General features: G+C 38.2%; 1 protein-coding gene across 2 annotated transcripts in view; it reads right to left on the bottom strand.

The window, feature by feature from the left end:
• LOC108429666 (GEM interacting protein) overlaps positions 1 to 17970 on the bottom strand; it is a 40257-nt gene extending 22287 nt beyond the window's left edge. For both annotated transcript variants that reach the window (XM_037537078.1, XM_017701576.2), the window contains exons 1-5: positions 17692 to 17970; positions 13283 to 13373; positions 10351 to 10429; positions 10187 to 10262; positions 216 to 341 (exon numbers count right to left, since the gene is read on the bottom strand). In XM_037537078.1, the coding sequence (XP_037392975.1) occupies positions 216 to 341; positions 10187 to 10262; positions 10351 to 10429; positions 13283 to 13373; positions 17692 to 17734 (415 nt within the window). In that variant the 5' untranslated portion in view covers positions 17735 to 17970. The remainder of the gene's footprint in view (positions 1 to 215; positions 342 to 10186; positions 10263 to 10350; positions 10430 to 13282; positions 13374 to 17691) is intronic.
• Positions 17971 to 24677: the final 6707 nt, after the last annotated feature.

The following is a 24677-nucleotide window of genomic DNA, read 5'->3' as shown; positions in this document are numbered from 1 at the left end:
AAGCCATACATAAAAGGATAGTCTTATTCTAAAGTGGTACCAAACATTTTAAAGTTTTTTAAAGAGGAAATAATCAGATTAGTATCAGTATCAGGTCCATATTCAAGGTACTGTTGTAGATACCAGTATCAGAATAAAGCAGTGTTATCATCCCATCTACCAAAAAGTCTTATTATCCATGGCCAACAATAAAACAACAAGCAGTTCACACTCACCCAGACTGATTCTCTTGTCCATCCACGTGAGGAGGTCCTTGGCATAGCGACACCACATTTTGGCATATTGCAGGGCAAGCTCCACGCCACTCTCGCTGCGACACATGGTGAGGTCAGCTTCCTGGGCTGAGAGCGAATACATTAGCATCACTAAGACCTGTGTTACACCCAGCTCACCCTAACCAGCACCCTGTCCAACGAGTAATCCTAAACTCATGACCGCTCCTTCTGGCATTAACTGAGAGTTATGATACTACACATAAATATTATCCAAATGCTTAAAGATGAAGAAGAAACAAAGTATTTGTTTCCAGCTACTGAGCAACAGAACAGTCTTCAGTCCATGCTGGCACAAGCTTTGCATTTCAGCTGTTCAAAGCTTGAATAAAGGTTCCAAACAAGGAAATAAATGCAAAGCATTCCCAGAATCTGAGTGTGAAATCTGCGTGTCAGAAACCACAGCTCCTTTACCACATGAACAGTGTGTGTGTGGGGCTGTTGGACTGACAGGCTGGCCAGGGGATTCCTCCAAGGCTTTGACCACACCCTCAGCCCCACCCTAACTCCTCCCACTCCATCCAGTCAGATTCACAAGCTAATCACAGCAGACATGGATTCCACACCATAAACAATTGCTATACATTTACAGTAAATCTACTGTGTCCCTTAAAGGGGAATTCCACCAATTTTTCAAAAATGTTGCATAGTTTGGTGGTTAAGATGTAACCAAACTCATTCAAAGTGGTTCAGTGTAAAATGGTTTATTGTAGAGAAACTTACTGACTCAGAGGCAACGATAGGAATCTGCCATTGAGGCTTGTGACGAACACAAATATAGCCATCTACTAAGTGTCAACTAAATGCTGATGATGCTAAAATATGAAAAAATGTCTGCAATCTGCAATGTCTGTAGTTTTCAGGCCTTACAGCTAAAATGGAGCTTGATTTGGTTAGTTAATCCCCAGGTTTAAGATGAGACTACTGAAATCCACAACAATTCAGGTTATATTCCCTTCAAAACAATATAAATATTCAACCTCATTTTGAAAAGGTATCATCTCACACTGAAATGGGATGTAAAGTCTCCTCCCTGGGCCAGTGAATTTGTTATTTAGCCACACATGTTGTTATTTGGAAGTGTGACATCTGTCACAGAATGCTGACATTAGCCTCCACACAATGATGTTCCGATCTGGTCTATTTGGAGTAATTTGGAGAAATCACACAGATCCCTTATGAATTGGCCAGTCAAATCACACACAAATTACATTACTGCACCTCCTTTGGTAAAACTAATCCAGCTCAAATAAGGCTTTGGGCTAAAACGTTGTCTCATAACAATGTCTTATTGTCTTACAATGTCTTGTTTATAACTATTTAGTGTAATAACCTTCTATGAGGCAACTTGTAGAGGTGTTAAACCCTTTGGACTTGATAATTTTCTGTAGAAGGAAGCTTTTCACATCAAACCACTCTGAATGACGTTTTTTTTGCATCTTAGCCATTGAACTATGCAGAAAGTCTGAAAAAATCAGCAGATTTCCCCTTCAACTTCTGCAAATAAAAAATAGCAGCAATAATGTGTATATTTGGCATTCAGCAATGTGCTGTAATTGTGAATTACAGTATAACCACTGTAAATGAAAAGCAACTGCCAGTACATTACTGTCATTTTACAGCTCATTTGTTACAGTGGACTACAGTTATTTCACACATCTAAACTTCTTTAAACCTCACAATTATGAGATTCACTCCATTGAAATTAGTTTCAGTCTTTCTCTTATGATCTATTCCTCCCACCCATCTTCTTTTCTGTTTTCTGTAACCCACCCACACTGTTTCACCCACCAACTTCACCACCTTTTACTCTTCCTCTTCGCTCACTGTGGGGCTTGTTAAACTTTTAATCATCGTTAGTTTTTTTTTTGTTCCTCTGAACTTGCACTTCATTAAAAAGGCTTGGCATGATCTCAGTAGAATTAACAGGAAAACCCAGGGATAGATGTAAGAGGTTTAAAATGATAAATCATATCAAGTTTGAACAACTATGGCTTAAGCAGAGAGCCAATCTTTGGTTTAAATCTATATTTTCCATAGTCTGTATATTTATTTACTATAAGAATAATAATAAGCTTTATTTTTATGGCACCTTTTATACACATAATGCGACCCAAATTCCTAAGCATAAGGTTTAAAAACAAGATAATGAAAGTAATCACACAAACACAAAAACAAAAGTGGAATCACATATAAATACGAAATGTGAAACAATAAAATAAATAAAAATCATAAGGTAAGCAAGCGCTCTTTTTCTCTTTTTCTTGCGGAACAGAACCCAAGCAGTCTGAACACAGTTTGTAATAGTGCTCTTGAGCTGAGCACATAAAAGAGCATTACAGTCATCTAGTCTTGAAGTGACAAATACATGGACAACTTTCTTGCAGCCTGCACAGTTAGGATGTTTTGATGAAAGTAGTGTTTTGCGTGTGCCACTAATTTCTTAAAACTGAGCTCATTATCAATAAATTCTTGACATACTCTTTAGCCTCCAAGTTCATAGCGTCTAACAGGCCCTTTTCAAATGTTCAAAACTGTCAAGGATTTTGAAAGCGAGGTAAACTAAGCAGACTGCCTGTGATCATGTAAAACACTGCGAGCTTGTTATCTACTGCAGGTTGTAGCTCTCGCCTGGATTAAAAACATTAATGCTGTAGCCTAGTTTGTTAGTGATAGCTAATGAGTTTAGGAGGTCTATCAGATTTATTTACTTCATTAACTCCTTACATGGCCAGGGCCCACTGGCAGGCCCAAAGTTTTATCACACACTTCTATAAACTAAGAATAGCTCAGACAGTTTACACTGAAGTATCTATACTTACTGAATAATAAGCCTTAGCATGTAATAAGTCTAAGATTTTAAGGGGCTATACGTAGAAAAGGGTTTCTATGTCTAAAAGTGTACTTCTGTCTATCTGTAAGCTCACCATGGTTACCAATTGTCCAGTTTTGGCCTGAAAAGTCTATGTATATGCTATAGGTGTTTCAACTTTTTCATGTGTTTAGAGTTAGAATTTTTATTGTTTTGCAAATTGAAAACTGTTTATCTGCACATTTCTACTGTAACATGTAAATACTTAATGCAAATAATTTGTATAAAACATTTATCGTGGATCAGGTTGTAACTAGTGTATTTATAACGTACACTAACTAGTGTAGTTATCTCAAATTGAGAAGACATGCCTTTAGATGACACAGTTAAAAAAAGCAGAGCAGAGATCTGCACTTTTCTGTCTTCCATTCATCTTCTGGCATGCGTGTTTCAGGACAGGGTACAGCTCCATGTGCATGGGGGGAGGGCTAATCCAGAGGGGTCCAGACTGTGGAGTAACAGGCTTTAGATTTTGCTAAGGTTAACCAGCTAATTCAGTAATGCTGCCTCTTTCTATTGAACTAACAGGGAAAAGGAATCGGTAACCCTCAACTAATGTCTCTCTTGATCGCTATCTCTCTCACTCTCATTCACTCTCTCTCTTTATCTCCTTATCTCTCTCTATCTCTGCACCTCGGTATGTATCTTCCTCTTCTGCTAGCAGTATACCATCACTGCGCCGACAAAAGATTGTACCTCCAAAATGGTGACTTTACAGGAAAGGCGAAAAATGTCAACTCAAATTTAAGTTAATGTAATTCATTTTTTCTAAGAAATGAAACCATTTAGACCATTTTGGAAAGTTCAGGACATGAAGTGCAGCCGCTTTTTGAATGATGTTAAAAATAAACAAATGTTTACATTCATTTTTTGATACTTGACGGGCCTTATAACAGCATGCTTATTATTAGGTAAGGGTGAAACAATTTCAATGCAGTACTGAAAAACTTAAAACATTAAAAATTAAACTTAGAAGCCATTTATCACCAATACTCAACTCAGTCTCTTTTGTACTGTCAATGATGAAAAACCAATCACCAGGATACATCTTATTAGGAAGGAGGGGGAGAGGCATGTGAAATGGACACACTCATATTTAAATGACTGAGCTTTTTTTCTGAAAACACTAATAAATTCAAAGGATTCTTTTTTGAGCTTATTTTCTATGGCAGCAGCCAAACCAATTGCAAAATAGTGACTGATATGCCTATCATCCGATCTCAATCATCTTTGACTGGTAAACCTTCTGTTGACAGAGTATAACAGACATTATATCAGTTATTATGCTAAGAAATGGTGGAAAGCTGGTACTGAAGAATGTGTAAAGCCTCACACACACTGTCCAGATCTTCTGGAAGTTGGTGTTGTTATTATTCATTACTGAAGCTGAAAAATTTTTGAATTAATCTGTGCGAAATATGACATTGACAGCTCAGTGTCAAAACTGTGTTTATGCTGCCTTTTCGACATATGCTGGCTCTAAAACAAGCTCAACTTCATCTCGTCTATTGTATTAGCTAAAAAATATACTGTCTTATAAATAATGTTAAAAAGAAATGTTAAGATAATTTAGTTAACTAGTTGCTGACAGCTTGATAAATCAGTCAGATTAAACAGGCCTTTTTAGCGTTCACATTTATGACTTGAAACACTGTGCACTCGTACTCATCTGAATCATTGTATGATTTCATTAAAGCTTGCTAAGTCCAGACTAGCTCCAGTGTTAGCTTTAGTAGTAGCTGATCTGAAAATGTAGCTTTAGTCACTTAAACTTCCTCCCATATAAGACATGAAAACTGTTGCTTTGGTGTCCAGGCTTTGACCCACTTCAACTCACTCCAATGTGCATCACACCTTCCTTAAACAAGTAGCCACTCGCAGCAGAAAGGAGTAAAGAGCATTTGCTATTGGCAGGCTAAAGAGTCACTGAGCTAACCAGCTAGCCATGCAAACTTTGCAAAGCAGAACATTTTTTTTAAAAAGTCTGAGCATAATGTACATAATGTGTGTGAGGAATATGTGTGAGTAATGTGTGTGAGTAATGTGTGTGAGGAATATGTGTGAGTAATGAGTGTGAGTAATGCCTTACTTTTTGTTCTTTTAAGCCATGTAGGCGTTAGCATGCTAAAGAACCTGCTAGCAGAGGAAAGTGATGAAGTTGTAACAGCAGTCATGTATAACAGATGGAGTAGTTTGTAACTCAGAGCCCAGCAAATCTAATGTTATAGTGTTGAAATTTAAGGATTTTAAAAGTAGTTTATCGCTATACATCATAAACAGTTTTGTTCACCATTATTATCAGCTAATTCCCTGCACTTGCGCTTATAAAGTAACAGAACAGCCCTTACAATGGCGCTGGGGACAACAGACCAACATTAATATTAGTCAATTCTCAAATGTGTACGTCCGCACTGAAAGCCAGTTTGTTTTTGACTGAAAAAAAAAATCAAATATGCACATCTGCGTGCTTCTAATTCCTTTGTAACAGTGTTATAAATCCGAAAACGTGCACGTTTACACTCCTATCATTCAATTATTATTCCTAAGACTTGTAACTGCTTCAACCAATATGTAAGTTACGAAGCTGTTAGATTAAGGAACTGAAGTTTAGGCTGACGCATGAACTTTAAAGGTTAGCAAACACCTGCCATGCACAGTAGTGTTCAAACAACTGAATGCCATCACTGTTCATCTTTTCAGTCATTATCATCAGCACACCTAGTGAGGCATAAACAATGAGAGGTCAGGGTAGCCAGTGCTAACCTAGTATGATGTCTGGCCACTCGAATTATGGAAATTGAGTCATCATCATCTTCATCAATGAAACATCTTTTATGCTTTATGGTAAAAAAAGTTGCCACCAGAGTAGTTACCAGTCAACAAACAGGTAAGTGAATGTCCACTGGGTCCACTGAGTGCCACTCTATGAACTATATTATGAAGCATTCTGTGTAATCAATCAAAAATTAGTCAACTATAAATGTTTATCACTGCTGGGATAGGCTCCAGCACCCAGCACTTTTCTTAAAGGGGAATTAAATCCGTTTTCAACAACTCTGGAAGCAAAGTCTGATCTGGAGAAACTCCAACTTGTTCACAGTGGTGCTGATAGGAACCCAACATCCAAAAGACCTTAACCTATAAAAGCTCCCTCACAGAAAGTTTCTACATTAAATGCTTATGAATACATTGCCTGATGCCTAACATGCTGTTTTAAGATAGTTGATTTAAGATAAGCTGTTTTTTCAAAGTTAAATATGTATGTTTTTTTCTAATGTAACACTATTTTGCCATCAATACTACACATAAAGACCCAGAAGATACATGTAAATTCAGTAGTAGTTTTAGATAGTAAATAAAATGGCTATATTTGTGTTGTTGACATTGGGACATAACCCCTGGTTCCTATCACCACCACTGTAAAGAAATCTGTAAATTCCTCTACAATAAACCACACCACAATCAAACCACTTTAACATTGTTCAAATATCAGTGACTGGATTAAAGAGAAATTTTGAGAAATTAGTAGAATTCACCTTTAAAGCTAACATTGTACACCAAAAAAACGATGCATTAAATACACGTAACCATCCGATTCTAAAAGTTCTAGCTACGCCCCTGACATATCTATATATCAGTGATGGCAAACTGCTAAAACCCATTTCCCCTTAACTATTTAGGTTACCTATTAGACTCATAGTAGTTGCTAAATAGTTAGAAGTTACTAAACAATAAGCCTCATGAATAATAACTAAACAACAAGCCCACATTTTAAGGGGTTAAATATCTAAACACTAACACATACTGCTAGCAGAGGAAGATACAATCTACAGTAACTGTATAGTAAGACTTGGGTTCAAGGGGTCAAATCCAGCAACGGTCTATACAGAGGCATGCTTTATCTGTTAAAAGCTTATGAGGTGGTCTTCTTCATCCCCTCCATTTGGTTTATTACAGTTCAGACAACACATAGAGGGGGTTGGAGGGCTGGGGGATCTAGATGGTCCAGCAGATTAGAAAGCCACCATAAGACCAAGGTCTGCTCCCTGTCCCCCTTAGAGAGCTGAAGGTGATGCTTCCTGCGTGAGCAAGCCCAGGAACAGGCTGGGGGCCACAAAGTCAACCTGATGTGTTATTTAAACCCAGTGCGTGGCATGTGTCAGCGTAATCCCTAATCTCTGTTGGCACACTGCACAACTTTCAGGCCAAGCGGCTCTATGTCACGTTCATGTACTATAGCGAACAGCACGTTGTTGGATGCTTTTCCTTTTTATCACTACTGTTTGTCTCCTTCAGGCTCTTCGGTTTATTCATTCATTGCACTGCTGTTTTCTGTGAGTGGTCCATTTTGTTTGTACTTCTAGTGTCATACCTTTCCATCTCTGGGAGGTATCTCAAAAAGACAGCAGCTGCCTGCCGGTTTAATCTCCCCTCTGCACCCTTATCCTGTGCTAATCCTGTGTTAGCTTGGGGCAATTAGCCCATGTGGCTAATTACACGTAAATAAGAAAGGTTGAAGAGAGTAACGTAGATTAAAGTGCTGTGGCAAGATGGCCCCTTCTAGATTACTTCCTCACTCCCTTCAGTTGACCCTACTACTGACCCTGTCCAGGTGAGAACAAGATGGACAGTAGCCCTTTGAAGTTGTGGTTCATCTGTAGTTGGCATATTGCCTTTAACCACACCACATCAACCCTGGATCTATGCAGTTTTTCTCTGTTGGAAGAATGAATGGAGCTGCTATCGTGTCCCTTGGTGAACTAAAATTTTCCAAGTCTGACACCTTTGGTCATGCATACTTTTTACCCCCAAAAGGTCATTTTAGTGGCCAAAATATGAATACTGCTTCATACACGTATACCATATAACACTGTTATATACACCAACTACTCAAGCTCTAGCCTAAAACTAACAAAACAACTACCACTACTGCTGTGTGGAGTATTTTGGTGAGGTTACCACTCTTATTCTGCCAATTCTGTTTGGAGCAGTGTTAACTTTAAGCGTATTTCACCTCAGCCCAGTTTTCATGAAAGAGGAGAATTTTGCTGAAATACATTGGCAATTAATTGGACTAAAGTTATTCACAGGTTGTGTTGCAAGGCCACAAGAGCAAGATTAATCTAGTTATAAAGAAAACACATATTAAAGTTTCCTGAGGCTTAATAAGCTCATAACTTTGAGGGTAGAGCGACATATAGAGGAAAAAAGATATGTATGGCAAAATGTATTGGCTTTGTTTGCCACAATGTGTGTAAAAACTACATTAATCTTTTGCATAGATAAAACCAGCTTAGAGGTGAAGTTCCTAATAAGCATGCCACTGACTACATGCCTTAAGAGGTCTTTAACTAGGAGTTTACAGTGTAGAAAAAACATAAAGAGCCCTCACACAAAAATGACCTGAAGTAAAATGCCCATGTAAATGACCTGTTCACTCAACTAAGTTGGTGCTGTTATGCAGGCCAGTGGTTATTATTACTAAGTTGCTTTGACAAAGCCAACTTATTTTTCTTCCTAATCTTCTTCTTCTACCATTTTATTTCACATTCTAGATTTCAACTCTAACATATCCTACAGTTTTCAACTTTCAACCACAAAACTTTGAAGGCTCATAGATCCTGAATCCGAATAGTGTGCTAATGCTTTTTGAACCAATTGGATGTATGATGTTCGTACAATGTTTGTTCAAAGACTTTGGCACTACATACAGAATAGTGGAATGTTGAGAAACCTCAAATCTAACTGTCACTGCCAATAATGTAACACTATATCCACCTCAAACATACATACTACGCACATATATCAGCAACCACTTTGAATAATATAGCAACAGCCTAGCAATGCCTCAGCAACCATCTGGGCTAGCATACCAACAGTTTAGCAAGACCTTAACAACCATCTGGGATGACAGCAACAGCCTAGCAACACATTAGCAACCACCTGGAACACCATAATAATGGCATAGCAACTCCTTAGCAACCACCTGAAATATCATAACAATGGCCTAGCAACAACTTAGCAATCACTTAGGAGCACATACACCTTAGCAACCACTTAACAACCCCCAAGCAACACCATAGTAACACCTGAGCAACCACATGAGATACCATACTAACAGCCTAGCAACACCTAACAACACCCAAGCGATGCCGTCACAACAGGGTGGAATACCATAGCAACTACCTTGAATTGGTATATAACCCAATTATGTGAAATAATCAAATTGTTCTGCAACTGCTTTAACTGTTGAAGCAGAAGTTCAATCACAAACCTTCTCTTTCTAATTATAAAAGCAATCTTTTATATCTTATCTGTGAGTCACATGTGTGAAATTATATAAGAGATATGAGATGTACCATAAAGATGTTAGGGGACCTAGTGCCCATAGCCTTGTTACCCCCACCTCACCCAACCCACACACACATTACAGGCCCTGAAATACAGTAGTTGTGTCAGTGCTGATCTGGGGTCACTTTTACTCTGCAACACCTGATAAATGACACATGGGCCTGTGACATTCTGCACATGTCAGTGTTCATTTGTATCACTCACACCTTTTTTGTGCAACTTGCACTTCTGATTGACAAGCAAAAGCAACTTAAAAGCACATCAGTACATTCAACAACACCCACTCTTTCTCTTTCCCTGTCTCTGTCTCACACTCGTACTGTTTCACACAAACACGATTAGAGATGGGCGATATTGCAAAATAAAATATTGCGATACTTCAGATTTATTTTTCCACTCATTTGAACAGAGAAAAAAAGAACCAGCAGTGCTACATAAAAAATGCTATCTTTATAACCTTTGAATACAATGATTTCAATTCATTATTTGGCATACTGTATTGTGCTAAATTTGTGCTATTTTTATAATAAAACATGCAGGTGGTCAGTGTTGTACAAATAAAATATATTAATATAAAATAAAATATATTCAGAAAAGCATATTGCATTATGTCTCAACATAAATTATTAATATAACCATAAATATTGTCATATTGCCCAGTTCACAATGTTCATGAAATGTATGAATTTACCTAATAGAGCACCTTCCTTTTCCTCTGCTGGAGGTTCTTCATCTTGGCAGACTGACATATTGTCTGCATCTTCATTCTACAAAGAGCCACACAAGTTAATGCAAAAACAGGCCAAAGAGATGAATATAAAAGCAATGAGCATGAATTTCAATATCATCTCTCACTGTCAGATCATCCAGTGTGGTATCAGTTGTTTCTGAGAGGGACTGTGTGTCAGGGTCTGCAAGCAGATCATCTACAGACCTAAGGGAGCAATACAGTCACACACAAACATATTATGGTATTACAGGAAAATTCCACCCACGTTTCTAAATTTCTGCATTATTGAAAGGCTAAACAATGTCAGAGTGGTTGAAATGGTTCATCCTTGAGAAGGGGAATCGGAAATGTTGATAGGAGTTTAATCCCTCTAAAAAGGTGCCTCACAGAGAGTTATTAAATGAAATGGTTATGGATTTGCCTATGGATTACCTTTGCTTTGAGAGGCTTATTTTATTAAATCCATTTATGGCAGACTGGTACTTAAAACAAACATATATGCATAGGCATTTTCGTCCACACAACTGCCGCTCACTGGATACTTTCTCTTTTTTGGACCATTCTCTGTAAACTCTAGAGATAGTTATGCGTGAAAATCCCAGTAGATCAGCAGTTTCTGAAATACTCAGACCAGCCCGTCTGGCACCAACAACCATGCCACGTTCAAAGTCACTTAAATCAGCTTTCTTCCCCATTCTGATGCTCGGTCTGCACTTCAGCAAGTTGTCTTGACCACCTCTACATGCCTAAATGCATTGAGTTGCAGCCATGTGATTGGCTGATTATCTCTTCGTGTCAACAAGCAATTGAAACAGGTGTACCTAATAAAGTGGCCGGTGAGTGCACATTTCAAACATAGCCTGGTAACCAGCTTATTCTTTCTCCAGTGAGCCCCTGTGGCCACATTATTATTGTCACTTATTGTTTACTGGACTTAATGGCTAGTTAGCTTAGAGTGGGCTATTAGGCATACTCACATGTTAATGTGCTGTGATGCCTGGGGCATGGTGGTCAGCAAATGACCAGCAGCCATAAACAACCCACTGTTGTCCTCTAACTTAGCAGTCCTTTTGCTACAAGCTAGAAGTGTGCTAGCAGATCAATAAAGAGCACTGTACATTTTTTAAAAAGTTTATTGGTTCTACCTCTTCCTTTGGGTCATCACAATACGTGAAGCGTCCTTCACAGCATACTATGTGTTTGTTTCTGATAAATAACATCAAATATAAAACCTATTTATAAATGACTGCAGTGTTTGGTTGTCCCAGCCCACACTAACCACACTTTACCTTGACATATAATCATTACAATACTTCAGTAATCAAATGTTTTGCATGAGTCATTCATTATAGGTAGTGAGAAAGCAGTGGTTGTTGAACTACACAAATCATGTACTTGAGTTAAAGTAGAAATACCTAACATAAAATATGTCTCCAGTAAAAGTAGAAGTTCCTCCCTTTTGACCTGCACTTGAATAAAAGTACTAAAAGTTTAATTATGGTTTTAATGTTCTGTTACCATTTTTGTAACAAGACTCGTTTCATAAACTCATTTTAGGTGAAAATCCTCCAGTCTCTCTCTTGGTAAACCAGTCTTTTAATGGAATGTCATTAATTAGTGACGCTGACATCTATTAAAATGATCATAAGCACAAAACACTGAAGGTAAACAGTTTCCATCAGGGGGAAACGAGTGGCTCTGAAATAAAAGCTTTTGTAAAAAAGCAAAGTTTAAGATTTATTTGCAACATAGTTTAAATAAAAATGAGTTAAAATTTAAACAAGTTTAAGTTGAATAAAACCTGGTTTTAAACAAAGGTTCACAAATGAGTTTTCCTTTAATGTATTAATCTGTAGGTCCTGTTCATAAACATAAACTAGCAAAAACAAATTTAGTATAACATGAAATGGTGTTTGTATAAAATTAAAAAAAAGACACGTTTGTCACGACTGCATATGTGGACATATTTCTATATTGTGCTCTATTTACACAAAGTTAGGTTTGGTCATCATTTATGTTGAGTAGACTCTCCCAAAACTTTAAGCTGCTGCGCTGACGTTGAACCGTGTGCTGCACTGGGTCGGTATGTCCAACAGGTCAAAACAAGCTCAGAACAAAGTGACGGCTGTGCCCTGATTGGTGCTCTGGCTTTGCGCTTCTTTCGTTATGACATGTTACGTATTTATGCACACAGAAATCAAAAGGAGTGACAGATTTCACAAAATGTAGTGGAGAAATGTGGTGGAGTGAAAGTAAAAAAGTCACCCAAAATGGAAAAACATCAGTACACATACACAAAAAACTACTTAAGTACAGCAATGAATTACACTTCCTTCATTACTGTCCACCACTGTGAGAAAGTAGCATATCGATCGTATCCCATTACATTCACTCCCATTTACCTAAACATATTCATGCTTATGAAATATCTAGAAGATCTCATATTCAACAGGATGTTACATCAGGCAAATTTCCTGAAGGTCATGTGAAGAAGTAAAAGTCCTCTGGTGTTTTTTTTTTTTTTTTTTTTAATGATTCTGACTGACAAGGTCACTTTAAAAGTTCAAAGTTCCAATTGAAAGTAAATTATTGATTCTAAAGATTAAAAAAAAAAACATTTTAAGACGTAAATCATTAGAATGTCCTTGATGTCCACATGTTGTTAGCATGGACGCTAAGCACATTTTGTAACTGCTGTATATCAAACCTCAATCTTCTTAAGCTTAGTCCTGTTGGTCATTAAAATCAATGCACTAAAATACATTTAAAGCCCTTAGAATGTCTATATTGTCCATGTGCCTTTAGCATGAGCGCTAACCACATCTCAACACTGCAACTTTCAACCCTGTTGCTCTCATACGCCCCTGTCAGCAAAATGAGTGAAAATTTGATTCAATGTTGAAAAAAGTTGGAAGCCGTGGAATCACCTGACTAACCTTGCTAGTAATGAATAAACTCCAGCAAGAGTTTTGTGAAGTGAGGCTGGTCCCTACATTAGCATGTAATTGGCTAAAGAGCGTGTGTCAGCATGTGTCATAGAATGTCTAAGTTACATACGTGCTCACTAAGGACAGGTCCAAGTTATCAAAATCTCTTAAAATTTCACTGTAGCGTTTGGTCCCCGAGTATTTGACCTGGACACCGTCATCTGAGGAGAGAAAGGGAGAAAGAGAGAGAGAAAGAGAGAAAGAAAGAGAGCTGAAGAGACGAAAATGACTGAAATTCTTGCACAACATAACTATTTGAAGAAATGTAATAACCTTCTAACTTTCTAAATATGATAACCTCAACTCACTTAAACTGCACTATGCGCAAAATATTGAGCCAAGCTCAAAGTGCACGAGATTTAGCATTTTTAGCAATGAATAGAAAAGTTAACAAACAAGCAAAGACTGAAACCCAGAGCTTTTAACTTATAGCTTTTACTTTAGATTTATTCACACTGTGAACATACAGTAGATTTATTCACAGTAAGCTTGCTGGCAACCTTTTACACATGGCTGTGCCAAAGGGGATCTGAATGAGGTTTAAATCTGGACTTTGACCAGGCCAAAATATCAGATTAATGGAATATAGCCGTCTTTTGTGTGCAGGAGCATTATCTCGCTGTAAAAGCACTCTTGTTCTGGAAATAGTTTCTCAGTAGTGAGAAGCAAGCCTTTCTGTCAAACGTTTTGGTTATTAACACCCTTACGCTGTGGAGAAAAAAAAGCCACAAGGCACCAGCTGGCACATTGAAGGAAAAGAGGCCAATTTGTTTACACATACATTTTTTTGGTAATTGTTTTAACATAGAATTATTTTTTTTAAAGCGTACTCCTGTTTAAGCGGGTATACATATGTTTGTATACTTATAAGTCAGTCAGATACGCTGCAGGATTCATTATGACTAGGCTAAGGTAAAATGGTATTTTAAAACATTAACATTGCAGGTATTTTTGGTAATTCAGTGTATTATAAGCATACAGCTTAGCCATTTAACATTTAAGAACAAATACAGGGCAAAAAAAGCCAGCTTTTCACAACTCAACTTTAGCTGGTCGGCTAAACCCAGCTAATCTGAGGTAAACAACTACTGTATACTTTTAGTATTGTCTTTTATTTTGTCATCTTTATAACACTGAGCACGGCAGCTCTTTATTATGTCTGTTTTTTATGTTCTGCTGAAAGTGTCTGTTGGCTAATTTAGCATTCAAGGTAACCTAGCATTCAAGGTAACAGAGTACATTTAAGCTAATGCTTAGCCTAACCAATAAAGCCAGAAACGGTTAGAAGCATTAGAGCTTCTTTCTGTAAGATGACTAGTTTTATTTTTGGTTATAATAAGGGTATAAAATATGCAGTTTGGTAGCCTCTTTGCCATGTTTATTGCGTGAAAAATGATAACGGCTAATGCTAACACATCTAAACACTAACAGTTAGTAGCGAGCTGTCGGTGAAAAAGAGCATCTCAAACTCGATTCTTTCTAAACATTTTTATATCATGGACCAAAAAGCAAAATGATGAATGTCATAAGGGCACCAACAGCCAGCTATAGCGAACAGTAAGCTTACAACTCCCTCAAGCAGTGAGAACATTTGCTTAACACAGTACAAGCAGGGAACTTGTGAGGAAATGGAACAAGAGGGATTCAGACAGGTAAAAACGGTTAGAAGATGCAAATAAATTATATAAAAAAACAGGAAGGGAAAAAGCGCACATGGTCCATGTGAGATTCGAGACAGTAAAAGAGGGGGAAGCTCGTCGTAATCATGACAGTGATGTCACGTGAATATATGTACACAACACAAAAACACATCACTGTATGGTTTATGGTATTTTATATTTTTGTTGTCAAACCTCAAGAGGTGCCTGTGTTAAAATAGTAAACTTCTGTGTTGGGCAACAGAGATCACCTGAAAAACTGACATATCCCCCCTTCTCTCTTTCTCTCTGTCACACACATACACACACATACACCCCCAACACACACACACTGCTTTGCTCCATTTTGGTCAACCACATCCGGTACACAGTCAGAGACCGGCTGTATTGCAGGAGCAACCAAGTGTTGTTTTTTAGATTTTTAATGATTCACTTAAAGTTCAGAATGAAGGGAACTAACACCATTCCTGTTCATGTCATGCAGTTTAACTGGTACTTTGATTTTAGCTCAGCTGTAGTCAGTGGAAGTTCCCTCAGGAAGTCCATGCCATTTCAAATAACACATAAAGGTCAGACTGGAAATGACTGGTATAGTGAGGCTTTTGCATACATATGCATGCTACACACGAATGTATGCAATCAGAAGAGGCTCCACATATGTGCTTAAATATAAAATGATCCATATAAGTTCTATACAAAAGCATTAAATATAAAATCAGCCTTATAATATGGAGCTGGTAGAGGCAGCTCCCTCAAAGGCTATCTAAGATAGCAGGTGCATGTTATCTAATAAGGAACAAGATACAGATAAAGATCAAATGTTTATAGTGATCATTTCTACATTTCTACTTACTGACACTCCGTATGCAAAGCAATTATTCTTCTTTGTGTGATTTGCATTTTTTATCCTTTTATGTCTGTTTCCTTTTTCTCAGTAAGAGCTTCTTAACAGCTACACATCCTTTCAGAGCCATAGTGCTGAGTTGTCTTCTCACAGTCTTCTCAAGGACGGACAGAAAGATCTGAAGTAAGAGTGGAGTTTGATTTTCCTCTCTTTCAAAGATGAAAGCTTTAAATGCTGTTTATTTCGTGGTGGTGGTGGTGGTGGTGGGGTGTTGGTGGTCTACCAGCTCTTGCGCTGTTGTTAGTAGTCCCATTTTCTCTGTATCTTTTTTTTGGAACTCCAGTTTTGGAAACTCCTTTTTTCACTTATTTTCATTTGACTACACCCCCCACTCCCCATCTACTCACATATATTTCCTGTAAATGGAATGACTTGTACTTTGCGGCCATTTATTTTGGCTCTAATTAAATATGTGATGGGCGGTTTCTGGTGTTTATGGAGCAATGTATGTTTTTCAAAATATATCAGGATAATTTAAAAATGTATCTATGTGTATTTCTGACAAATATGTACGGACACTAGTTTGACACCATTACATATGTTTAATTTACATACAGTACTGTGCAAACGTTTTAGGAACCTGAGGAAATTAGTTTTGAAAACCTTTGTAAATGTTTATTAGCTACACCAGTACAATAACAAATACAAATAACAGTAATACAATAAGTATCCGTGGCAGCTCAGTGTTGTATCTGTAACTGTAGTTATTGTCCAATACCTTAATTGGCTAATCAATGTGTCATTATGTTAAATCAAGTGGTAGAATTTAACAAATCAATGCAATGGCTAGGGCCATTGAGGAGAAATCAATCAGAGTCAATTGTTTTTGAAAAAAAAAATGACTGTATTTACATTTATTTGCATGAATTCTAGTGATATATATAGACATTTCACTAGCAAACACGCTTACTGCCACAACAAATGGTTTAAAATAATGTGTGTAGGTGCTTTAGACTTTTGGACAGTACCGTATATGAGCATGTGTTTTTATATATTGGCATACACTATGTCTGAATATATTAGCATATATTTAAATACTAAAAATTACTGCAAGTCCCTGTGTGATGTGAGGTTAGAAGGATGGTTTACCACTTGTGGGACAATAATGCTTACCAATAAAAGTAACATCAAATAACAACTGATTTCCTGATCCTTACTTGATAGCTTCATTGAAAGCTTCAGTTAACCTTGATAGCCAAGATGGACTCTTGAGGAAGGAAATAAACAACATACAAAAACTCCCTTGAGGTTTTGATAATATCAATTACTATTTTATCGTCATTTTAATAGGCTTGATCACATACAATGTGGCACAAATAGGAAATATATGTACATATTTTTTTTTTCTTTTTTTGTATTTTGGTGCTATGTCATCACATATTTTGGATATTAATGGATATATGTAAATACATCCCATATACTGTAAGATATTTTGGATATGAGAAAGTATATTACATGTATATTACAGAATATCCATAAATATGTTGTCTACAATTATAATTCCTGTGCTATTACATAATGACCAGGAGTATATGTACGTTTCTTCCATTTGAGACATTGAAAAACAACTTTTTTGGGTAGTCTAATGGATATAAATTTAAAGAAAGATATATACTAAATTTCTCATAACATACTGTCGATATCAAGTATATTGCCATTTAGTACATGCGGTAGCTATTCTTAGAGGCAACTAGGATGCACAGTTGAAATGCAGTACATGACAGGAAGTTCCCTGATCATGCACTGACTGAGATGTGCTGCATTTGTGCACACACACATGCACACACTCACACGCACGCACACAAAGTGAGAAAAGGAACAAAGGCACCCACAAGACAGTTAATCAGGAAATGTAACAACACAATGGAGTACTAAAATAAAAAATGGACCATGGGACAGAGGGTGAATTCAACTTACCTTTGGGTTGCCGCAATTGTGCAGTCACTGTTGCCTCCTCCATCTAGTTTCCTACCTCAGAACCGCCAGCAGACAACAGAGTGTACACTTTGCACACTGGCTACTCCATCAACTTCAAGGAAGATGCTGAAAATTTGGACAGAACTCAGCCCAGACCCAGCAGCCCCAGGTCAACCTTTAGTTTTCCACTAGCATTCAATGAGGTACAGACGGCTATTAAGATTGACTCGCCACCATTTCTTTGCTCTCTCTCTCTCTCCTCTCGTTTGTTATAAGCACACTGTGCTTCCTCTAAAGCAGAGGTTAGCCAACGCGAGGTTTCACCATCGCGTGAAGAGGAAGTGTGCCTCGCTGTCACTCTAAGACACACCTCATCACCCCAGTCTTGTGCTGAATACAGAACAACTGAGGCCAGCTTATACCAGCAACAGGCCCGAAGCAGTGGCCTGCACAGCTATTAATAAACTGTGGTTAACTATATGTGGTCCATGTGTGAATATTCATCATAGATCTGATAAACAGCACTTTGTTTTGATGTAAGTACAGGGCTAGTATTTATAATAGCAGCGGTGACCTGCTTATTGGGGACACTTTACTCAGGAAATTTCATTTCCCTAACCACAATGAATCATCAGTTTTATTTTCATGCTTCCCTTATGTTCGTATTTCAGATGCACATTTATGTATGTGCATTAGCTGAGCAGAGAGCAGCTGAGCACATCACAGACATCCTAACCATATACCACAGAACACCTGACAGAGGCCTTGCACAGCGTCCCTGTGAGGCCTTATGGCCTAAACGTCAAGTTAACAATGTTCATATGCCCTCTACTGGCTACAAGATGTATTACAGGTATGAAAAAAAGGTTAAGGGTGAGTTTGGTTAAAAATCATACTAAAACAATCTCCTTCCCTCAAAGACACATTTTGTGTCATAAGTTTACTTATTTAGTTTTTCACTGGAGCAACGAGGCTGAAAGCTAACAAGTAATGGACCACCCATATAGCCACCCACTGGCATTGCGCAAACTGCATGACTAAATAATCACACATTTGCCTGAAACCATGTCAAGTTATTAAGTAATCTCATATAGACTTGCTTATGTTATGTGGTATAGTTCAGTGATGTTCAGTAACCAGGGGTGATCTTTGTACTAGGCAAAGTAAGAATTTGGGGGGGGGGGGGGTTGGTGGAGTTGAGAGTAATTTTGAATGTGGCATAATTGTTTGTGCCAGACAGGCTGATTTCAGTATTTCTATAACTGCTGATCTTCTGGGATTTTCACTCGCAACAGTCTCTAGAGTTTACTCAACAGCACAATGAAAAAAAAAAAACATCCAGTGGGCGGCAGCTCTGCAAAAGGAGCTGCCTTGTTGATAAGAGAGGTTAAAGGAAAATGGCTAGATTGGTTCGGGCTGACAGAAAAGTTATGGTAACTCAAAAGCCACATCTCAGAATTCACATGTCAAACCTTGAGGGGGATAAGCTACAACAGCAACAGCTTGTTGGCTTCCACTTTTGTCAGCCAAGAACAGAAAGCTGAGCCTGAAGTGGGCGCAGGCTCACCAAAACTGGACAGCTGAAGACTGGAAAAATGGAGCACAGTCTGATGAATCATAATCTCTGCTGAGGCACACAGATGGTAGGGTCAGAATTTGACACCAACAACAAGAATCCATGGGCCCAACCTGTCTTGTGTCAACAGTCCAGGTTGGTGGAGGTGGTGTAAAGGTATAGAGAACACTTTGGGCCAGTTAATACCAATCAAACTTCACTTGAATGCTACCTCCTGTTTGAGTATTATTGCTGACCAGGCATACTCCTTTATGGCATTAATTTACCTTCTACTTCTAATTTATCTTCTAATGGCTACTTACAACATGATAATGCACCACAAAGCAAAAGCCGTCTCACACTAGTTTCAAGAATATGAATGAACAATTAGTTCAAAGTTCCTCAGTGGCCTTCCAAGTCATCAGATTTGAAACCAATAAAACACCTTTGGGATGTGGTAGATTGGGAGATTTACAGCACGAAAGTGAGCCTGAAAAATCTGAAGGAATTGCATGATGCAAACATGTCCCTTTGGACTGTTCTGAGAGAAGAGGGAGGCCCTATATATTTACACACTGACCAGGGACTTCATTAAGTACATAATTGTCCATTTTATCAGATCCACTTACCATAAACTCTATATAGCCAAAGTATGTGGACACCCTTCCTATTTATTGAGTTCAGGTGTTTTGGCCACACTCACTGCTAACAGGTGGACAAAAGTAAGCACATATCCCTGCAGTCTCAATACACAGAGGCAGTGGAATAGGCTGTACTGAAGAGCTTAGTGACTTTTAACATGGTACTGTCATATGATGCCACCTCTGCTACAAGTCAGTTTGCGATATTTCTGTCCTGTTAGATCTGTCCAAATCAACTGTAAGTGCTATTATTGTGAAATGAAAGTGTCTAGAAGTAACAGCTCAGCCACAGAGCTGCAAACCACACAAACTCACAAAGTGGGTCCACTGAGTGCTGAAACTCATGGCAACCTATCCTCTATTCAATCACTAACTACAGGGCTCCAAACTGCCTCTCGAAACAACATCTGCAATAGAACTGGCCATTAGGAGCTTCATAAAATGGTTTCCATGGCTCAGCAGCTACAAACAAGCCTAAGATCAAAATGAACAATGGCAAGTGCCAGGGCAGGGGGTGAGAAGCATGCCACCACTGGGCTCTGGAGCAGTGGAAACCTTTGAAATGATGAATCACACTTGACTATCTGACAGTCTGATGGACAAATTTTGGTGGATGCCAGGAAAACACTTCCTACAGTGCCAACAGTAAAGTTTCTTGGAGGAGGGATAATTGTCTAAGGTTGTTTTTCAGGGTTTAGACCCCTTAGTTCCAGTGAAGGGTGATGTTAGTGCTACAGCATGCAAAGATATTTTGGACAATTTTATGCTTCCAACTTTGTGGCAACGGTTGGTCATGGCCCTTCCATGTTCCAGTATGACTGTGCCCCTTTGCATAAAGTGAGCTTCATGAAGGCATGGTTTGATGGGTTTGGTGTGAGGGAACTCCAGTGACTTGTACAGAGCTCTTACCTCAGCCGCACTGAACACCTATGGGATGAATTGGTCAATTGTAAGCCAAGCCTTTTGGTCTAACATCAGTGACCTCACAAATGCTCTTTTGACTGAATAGGCACAAGTTCCCAGATACACTCCAAATTCTTGTGGAAAGCCACTCCAGAACAGTGGAGGCTGTTATAGCCACAAAGTGGGGGGCAACTCCAAATTAATGCCCATGGTTCTGGAAAAAGAAGTCCAGCAAGCTCACATGGGTGCAATATATAGGTGTTCATATATATTTGGCCATATGGTGTAGGTCCTGTTTCTACAACTACAGAGTATAGTTTATCTGTTTCTCTGCATACTTTGTTGGCCCCCTTTCACCCTGTTCTTTAATGGACAGGACCCCCACAGAGCAGTCAATAAGTTGCCGTGGTAAAAGTATACTGTACTCTAAAAGCCACTGAGCCTTTGGAAAAGCACTGTGTATTAGGGCTGAACGATTTTGGCAAAATATCTAATCACGATTTTTCTGACCAATATTGCGATTACGATTTAAATTGCAATTGTTTCCTATCAACTGAGGTATGGGCCTTTTTCTGAAGAAGACCAGCATATACGTTTTCTGGCTTAGACTTGAACTCTTACCACAGTGCACCAACCTGCCAGGTATTTATGGTTGTGATGTCACAACACATGGATGTTTGGTTGCTTCTGATTAATCAAATTCATTCAAATGCAGTTCACAAGCTCACAAGTTATTAGGTAAACTTTCCCTGCTTAAACCCTGTAGCACATCAACATTGTTAATGATAGACCGTCACACTACAATTGCAGCTCTTGCAATTTGAAAATTTTATTTTCCCATTATGATTTTGATTTCAAACGAATCTTACAGCCCTACTGTGTAAACTATTGCTGCACGACAGATACTTTTACGTTGTGTGATTTAGCAGTTGCATTGTTATCACACATGCCACTACAGTACAGTGCAGAAATGATGAGTGTAAGCAGGGCTTATCTCTACTGTAAGCCAAATGTAGCCCTAAAGAGAGGCTTCCCAAGAACCATCAGGGAGCAGAAATAAAGGCCCAGCAAGATTTTGTCTCCACACTGTGTCATTATAACTGGAGATGTGAGGTTATAGCAAACTATCACTCAACAAAATGCCATAGAAGATGTCTACCACAAAAAGCACACCCTGGATCTAAAAACCCTGTAATTTACAGTTCTCAGACATCTGTGCACACTGAGATACCTGTGGTACAAGAGTCAACCTTAAAGGACACACAAACACATCTACACAGAAGTGTATTTCACTCTACATTTTTAAGGCACATTCGGTACATAATGCGGTGGCGGCTTGCTATTTGTTTTGTGCTTTTGGAGAGAGAGTGCTATACTGAAAAAATCTGATACATTCAATTTACATAACTTCTACATTGATAAAATACATGAAATCAACACAGTTATTACCAAAATTGTAAAGTGAAAGACAAAATCGTATTAATACATTTGAGTAACACTGGAGTGTTGTGGCCGTTGTAACGAGTTTATTAAGACTTCACACATCAGTAGTTGATAATTAACTGGCTGCTTATTACCACAATATGTAGCATTAATGAGGGAGAAGCATTTTCCTTATCACATGTACTGCTCTGGTTAAGCTTTATCAAGCCAGGACCTGATACTTAACAAAATTAACAGTTGAACTAAGATTGACATGCTGACATTATTTATTTAGCAATTATTATAATATCTATTGCAAATGCAAATGAACCGAGCTATAGAGAAATTTTAAATCTTTTTTCCCTCGTCTCGTCTCTGCCTCAGTAGGCTGGATGAGTGTGTTATGAATGCTCTAGAAAATGCTGTATTCACCGTAGTTATTGCTCAATGAATGTCATAATAAGCAACCAGTTAATTACCAACTACTGGTGTGTTAATGCTTAATAAGCACATCACAACGGCATTATGTCCTCCCCTGTACTGAAAGGTTAACTTATATGTAATACGTGCACACACAATGCATGTGAAATACGAACTGCAATTCAGTCAAGTAAATTCAAAGCATTTCATTTATATCAGCTACGTACAAAAAGGCCAATCTAAGGGGTCCCAGATCATCACTTACTACAAAACTGCATGTTCAATCATCCATTCAAAGACTTTGTGGCCATGTGGAATCTGTGTGGCTTCTCTGATGATACTGCTGTACAACTACTAACTGTGAATGAGGTACTGGCAGCGGATGGGGTTAATGAAAGAACGTGACAGACTGAAGATAGATCGACTGGGACCCCACCCTCAAACATGGTTTCATCTTCTGTTTAATGCATACAAGATCAACATAACAGAAATAAAAGAAAGGCTTTAACATCATGCACAAAAATATGACTGCTTTTTCATTTAAAACATCACTAACAGTGGCAAGCATAGCGAGCACAACAGTGCTACACTATATGTCCAAAAATATCCAAACACTTCTTCTAATTATTGACTTAAGCTTTAAACTGCACCACTGCTGATATACATGTTCAGCTGCACACACACAGCTTGTACAATCTCCATAGAAAAGCTCTGAAAATAGAATGGGATGTCTCTGGAGTCACCATGCCCAATGCCTAGTGTCAGACAGAAGGGTATGAAGGCCCCCATACAAAACACATGGTTGTGGAGCAGTGGAATGTTGTCATCTGGAAAGATGAAGCACCATACGATACCATTAGGATGAGTCAGAGTTACATCTGTGGTCCAGAACTGATCATCCAACATCAATAAGTGACCTCACTAATGCTCCTGCTGCCAAATGCAATCAAAGCCAAGGGAGAGCAAACTTCCCATTAATACCCTTGATTTCAGAAGAAACTGTACTAATTTTGGATACGTAGTTTATGTAAACAAATCTCTCACCCTTTCCTCAGGGACTTTAGGATGGGGAGCACAGCAGCCAGCAAAGTTCTAGTTACAGGAAATGGAGTGCTTATACTGACACTGCTATTCACAGGGACATACGACAGTCTGAAGAAACAAGGGACAGAGGTTATAGATTACAAAACTGCTAGGGGTGTAAAACACATCTGAAGGTAGCGATTCACCTGCACTGATTTTGGAATATTCAAATACTTCATAATTCATTTATAACAGCCATTAACAACATACAGTACTGGGTAAAAGTCTGAAATCATTTTTCATACATTTCTGGTCAAAACGACTCTCAAGTACAGGTTTTTCATTTTTTAGCAGCTATTAAAAGCATATTAGATACACACGTAAAAATTGAAGTTCTTCAAGGGTTCTTTAGTTTAAAAAAAAGGTTTTATACAGAACCATGAACACTCAAAGAACCCTTTGCATGATTAAAGGGCTCTTTTCTCTGTGAAAGGGTTCCTCAGACTGATGGAGAATGTGCTGTAGATGGCTGTATGTAAAACCCCTTTAAAAAGGGTTCTATATAGCACCAAAAAGGGTTCCTCTACTGTGTACTGTAAAACTTGACGATTTTAAAAAAATAGAAAAACCCCTCTGGGTGCCATATTCAGATTCAGATTCAGATTCAGATTCCTTTATTGATCCCAGGGGGAAATTGCAGTTGTTACAGTTGCAGCCATTTATGTAAAAATAAACACTTTACTAATAATTTAAGACAATATAGAGAATTTACAGTATGTACACCAGATTTAAGTACTCAAGAATATAGTAAGGTGGCCGTGATTTTGATAGTAATATGAAACATCAGGTATAAAGCAGTTACAATTATTTAAATTATTTAAATTAAGTTAGTGTCCCTCTTGAGTTATTGCACACACAATTGTTGTTATTGCACATATGAACAGTTTGGTATTGAGTTTTGTGAATCACACACTGAGGGAGGAGTTATAGAGTTTGATGGCCACAGGTAAGAATGACTTCCT

Source organism: Pygocentrus nattereri, chromosome 1, assembly GCF_015220715.1.
Source record: "Pygocentrus nattereri isolate fPygNat1 chromosome 1, fPygNat1.pri, whole genome shotgun sequence".
Lineage (NCBI taxonomy): Eukaryota > Metazoa > Chordata > Actinopteri > Characiformes > Serrasalmidae > Pygocentrus > Pygocentrus nattereri.
Note: the sequence above shows the minus strand (reverse complement) of the source record. Positions and strands in the feature narration are given on the sequence as shown.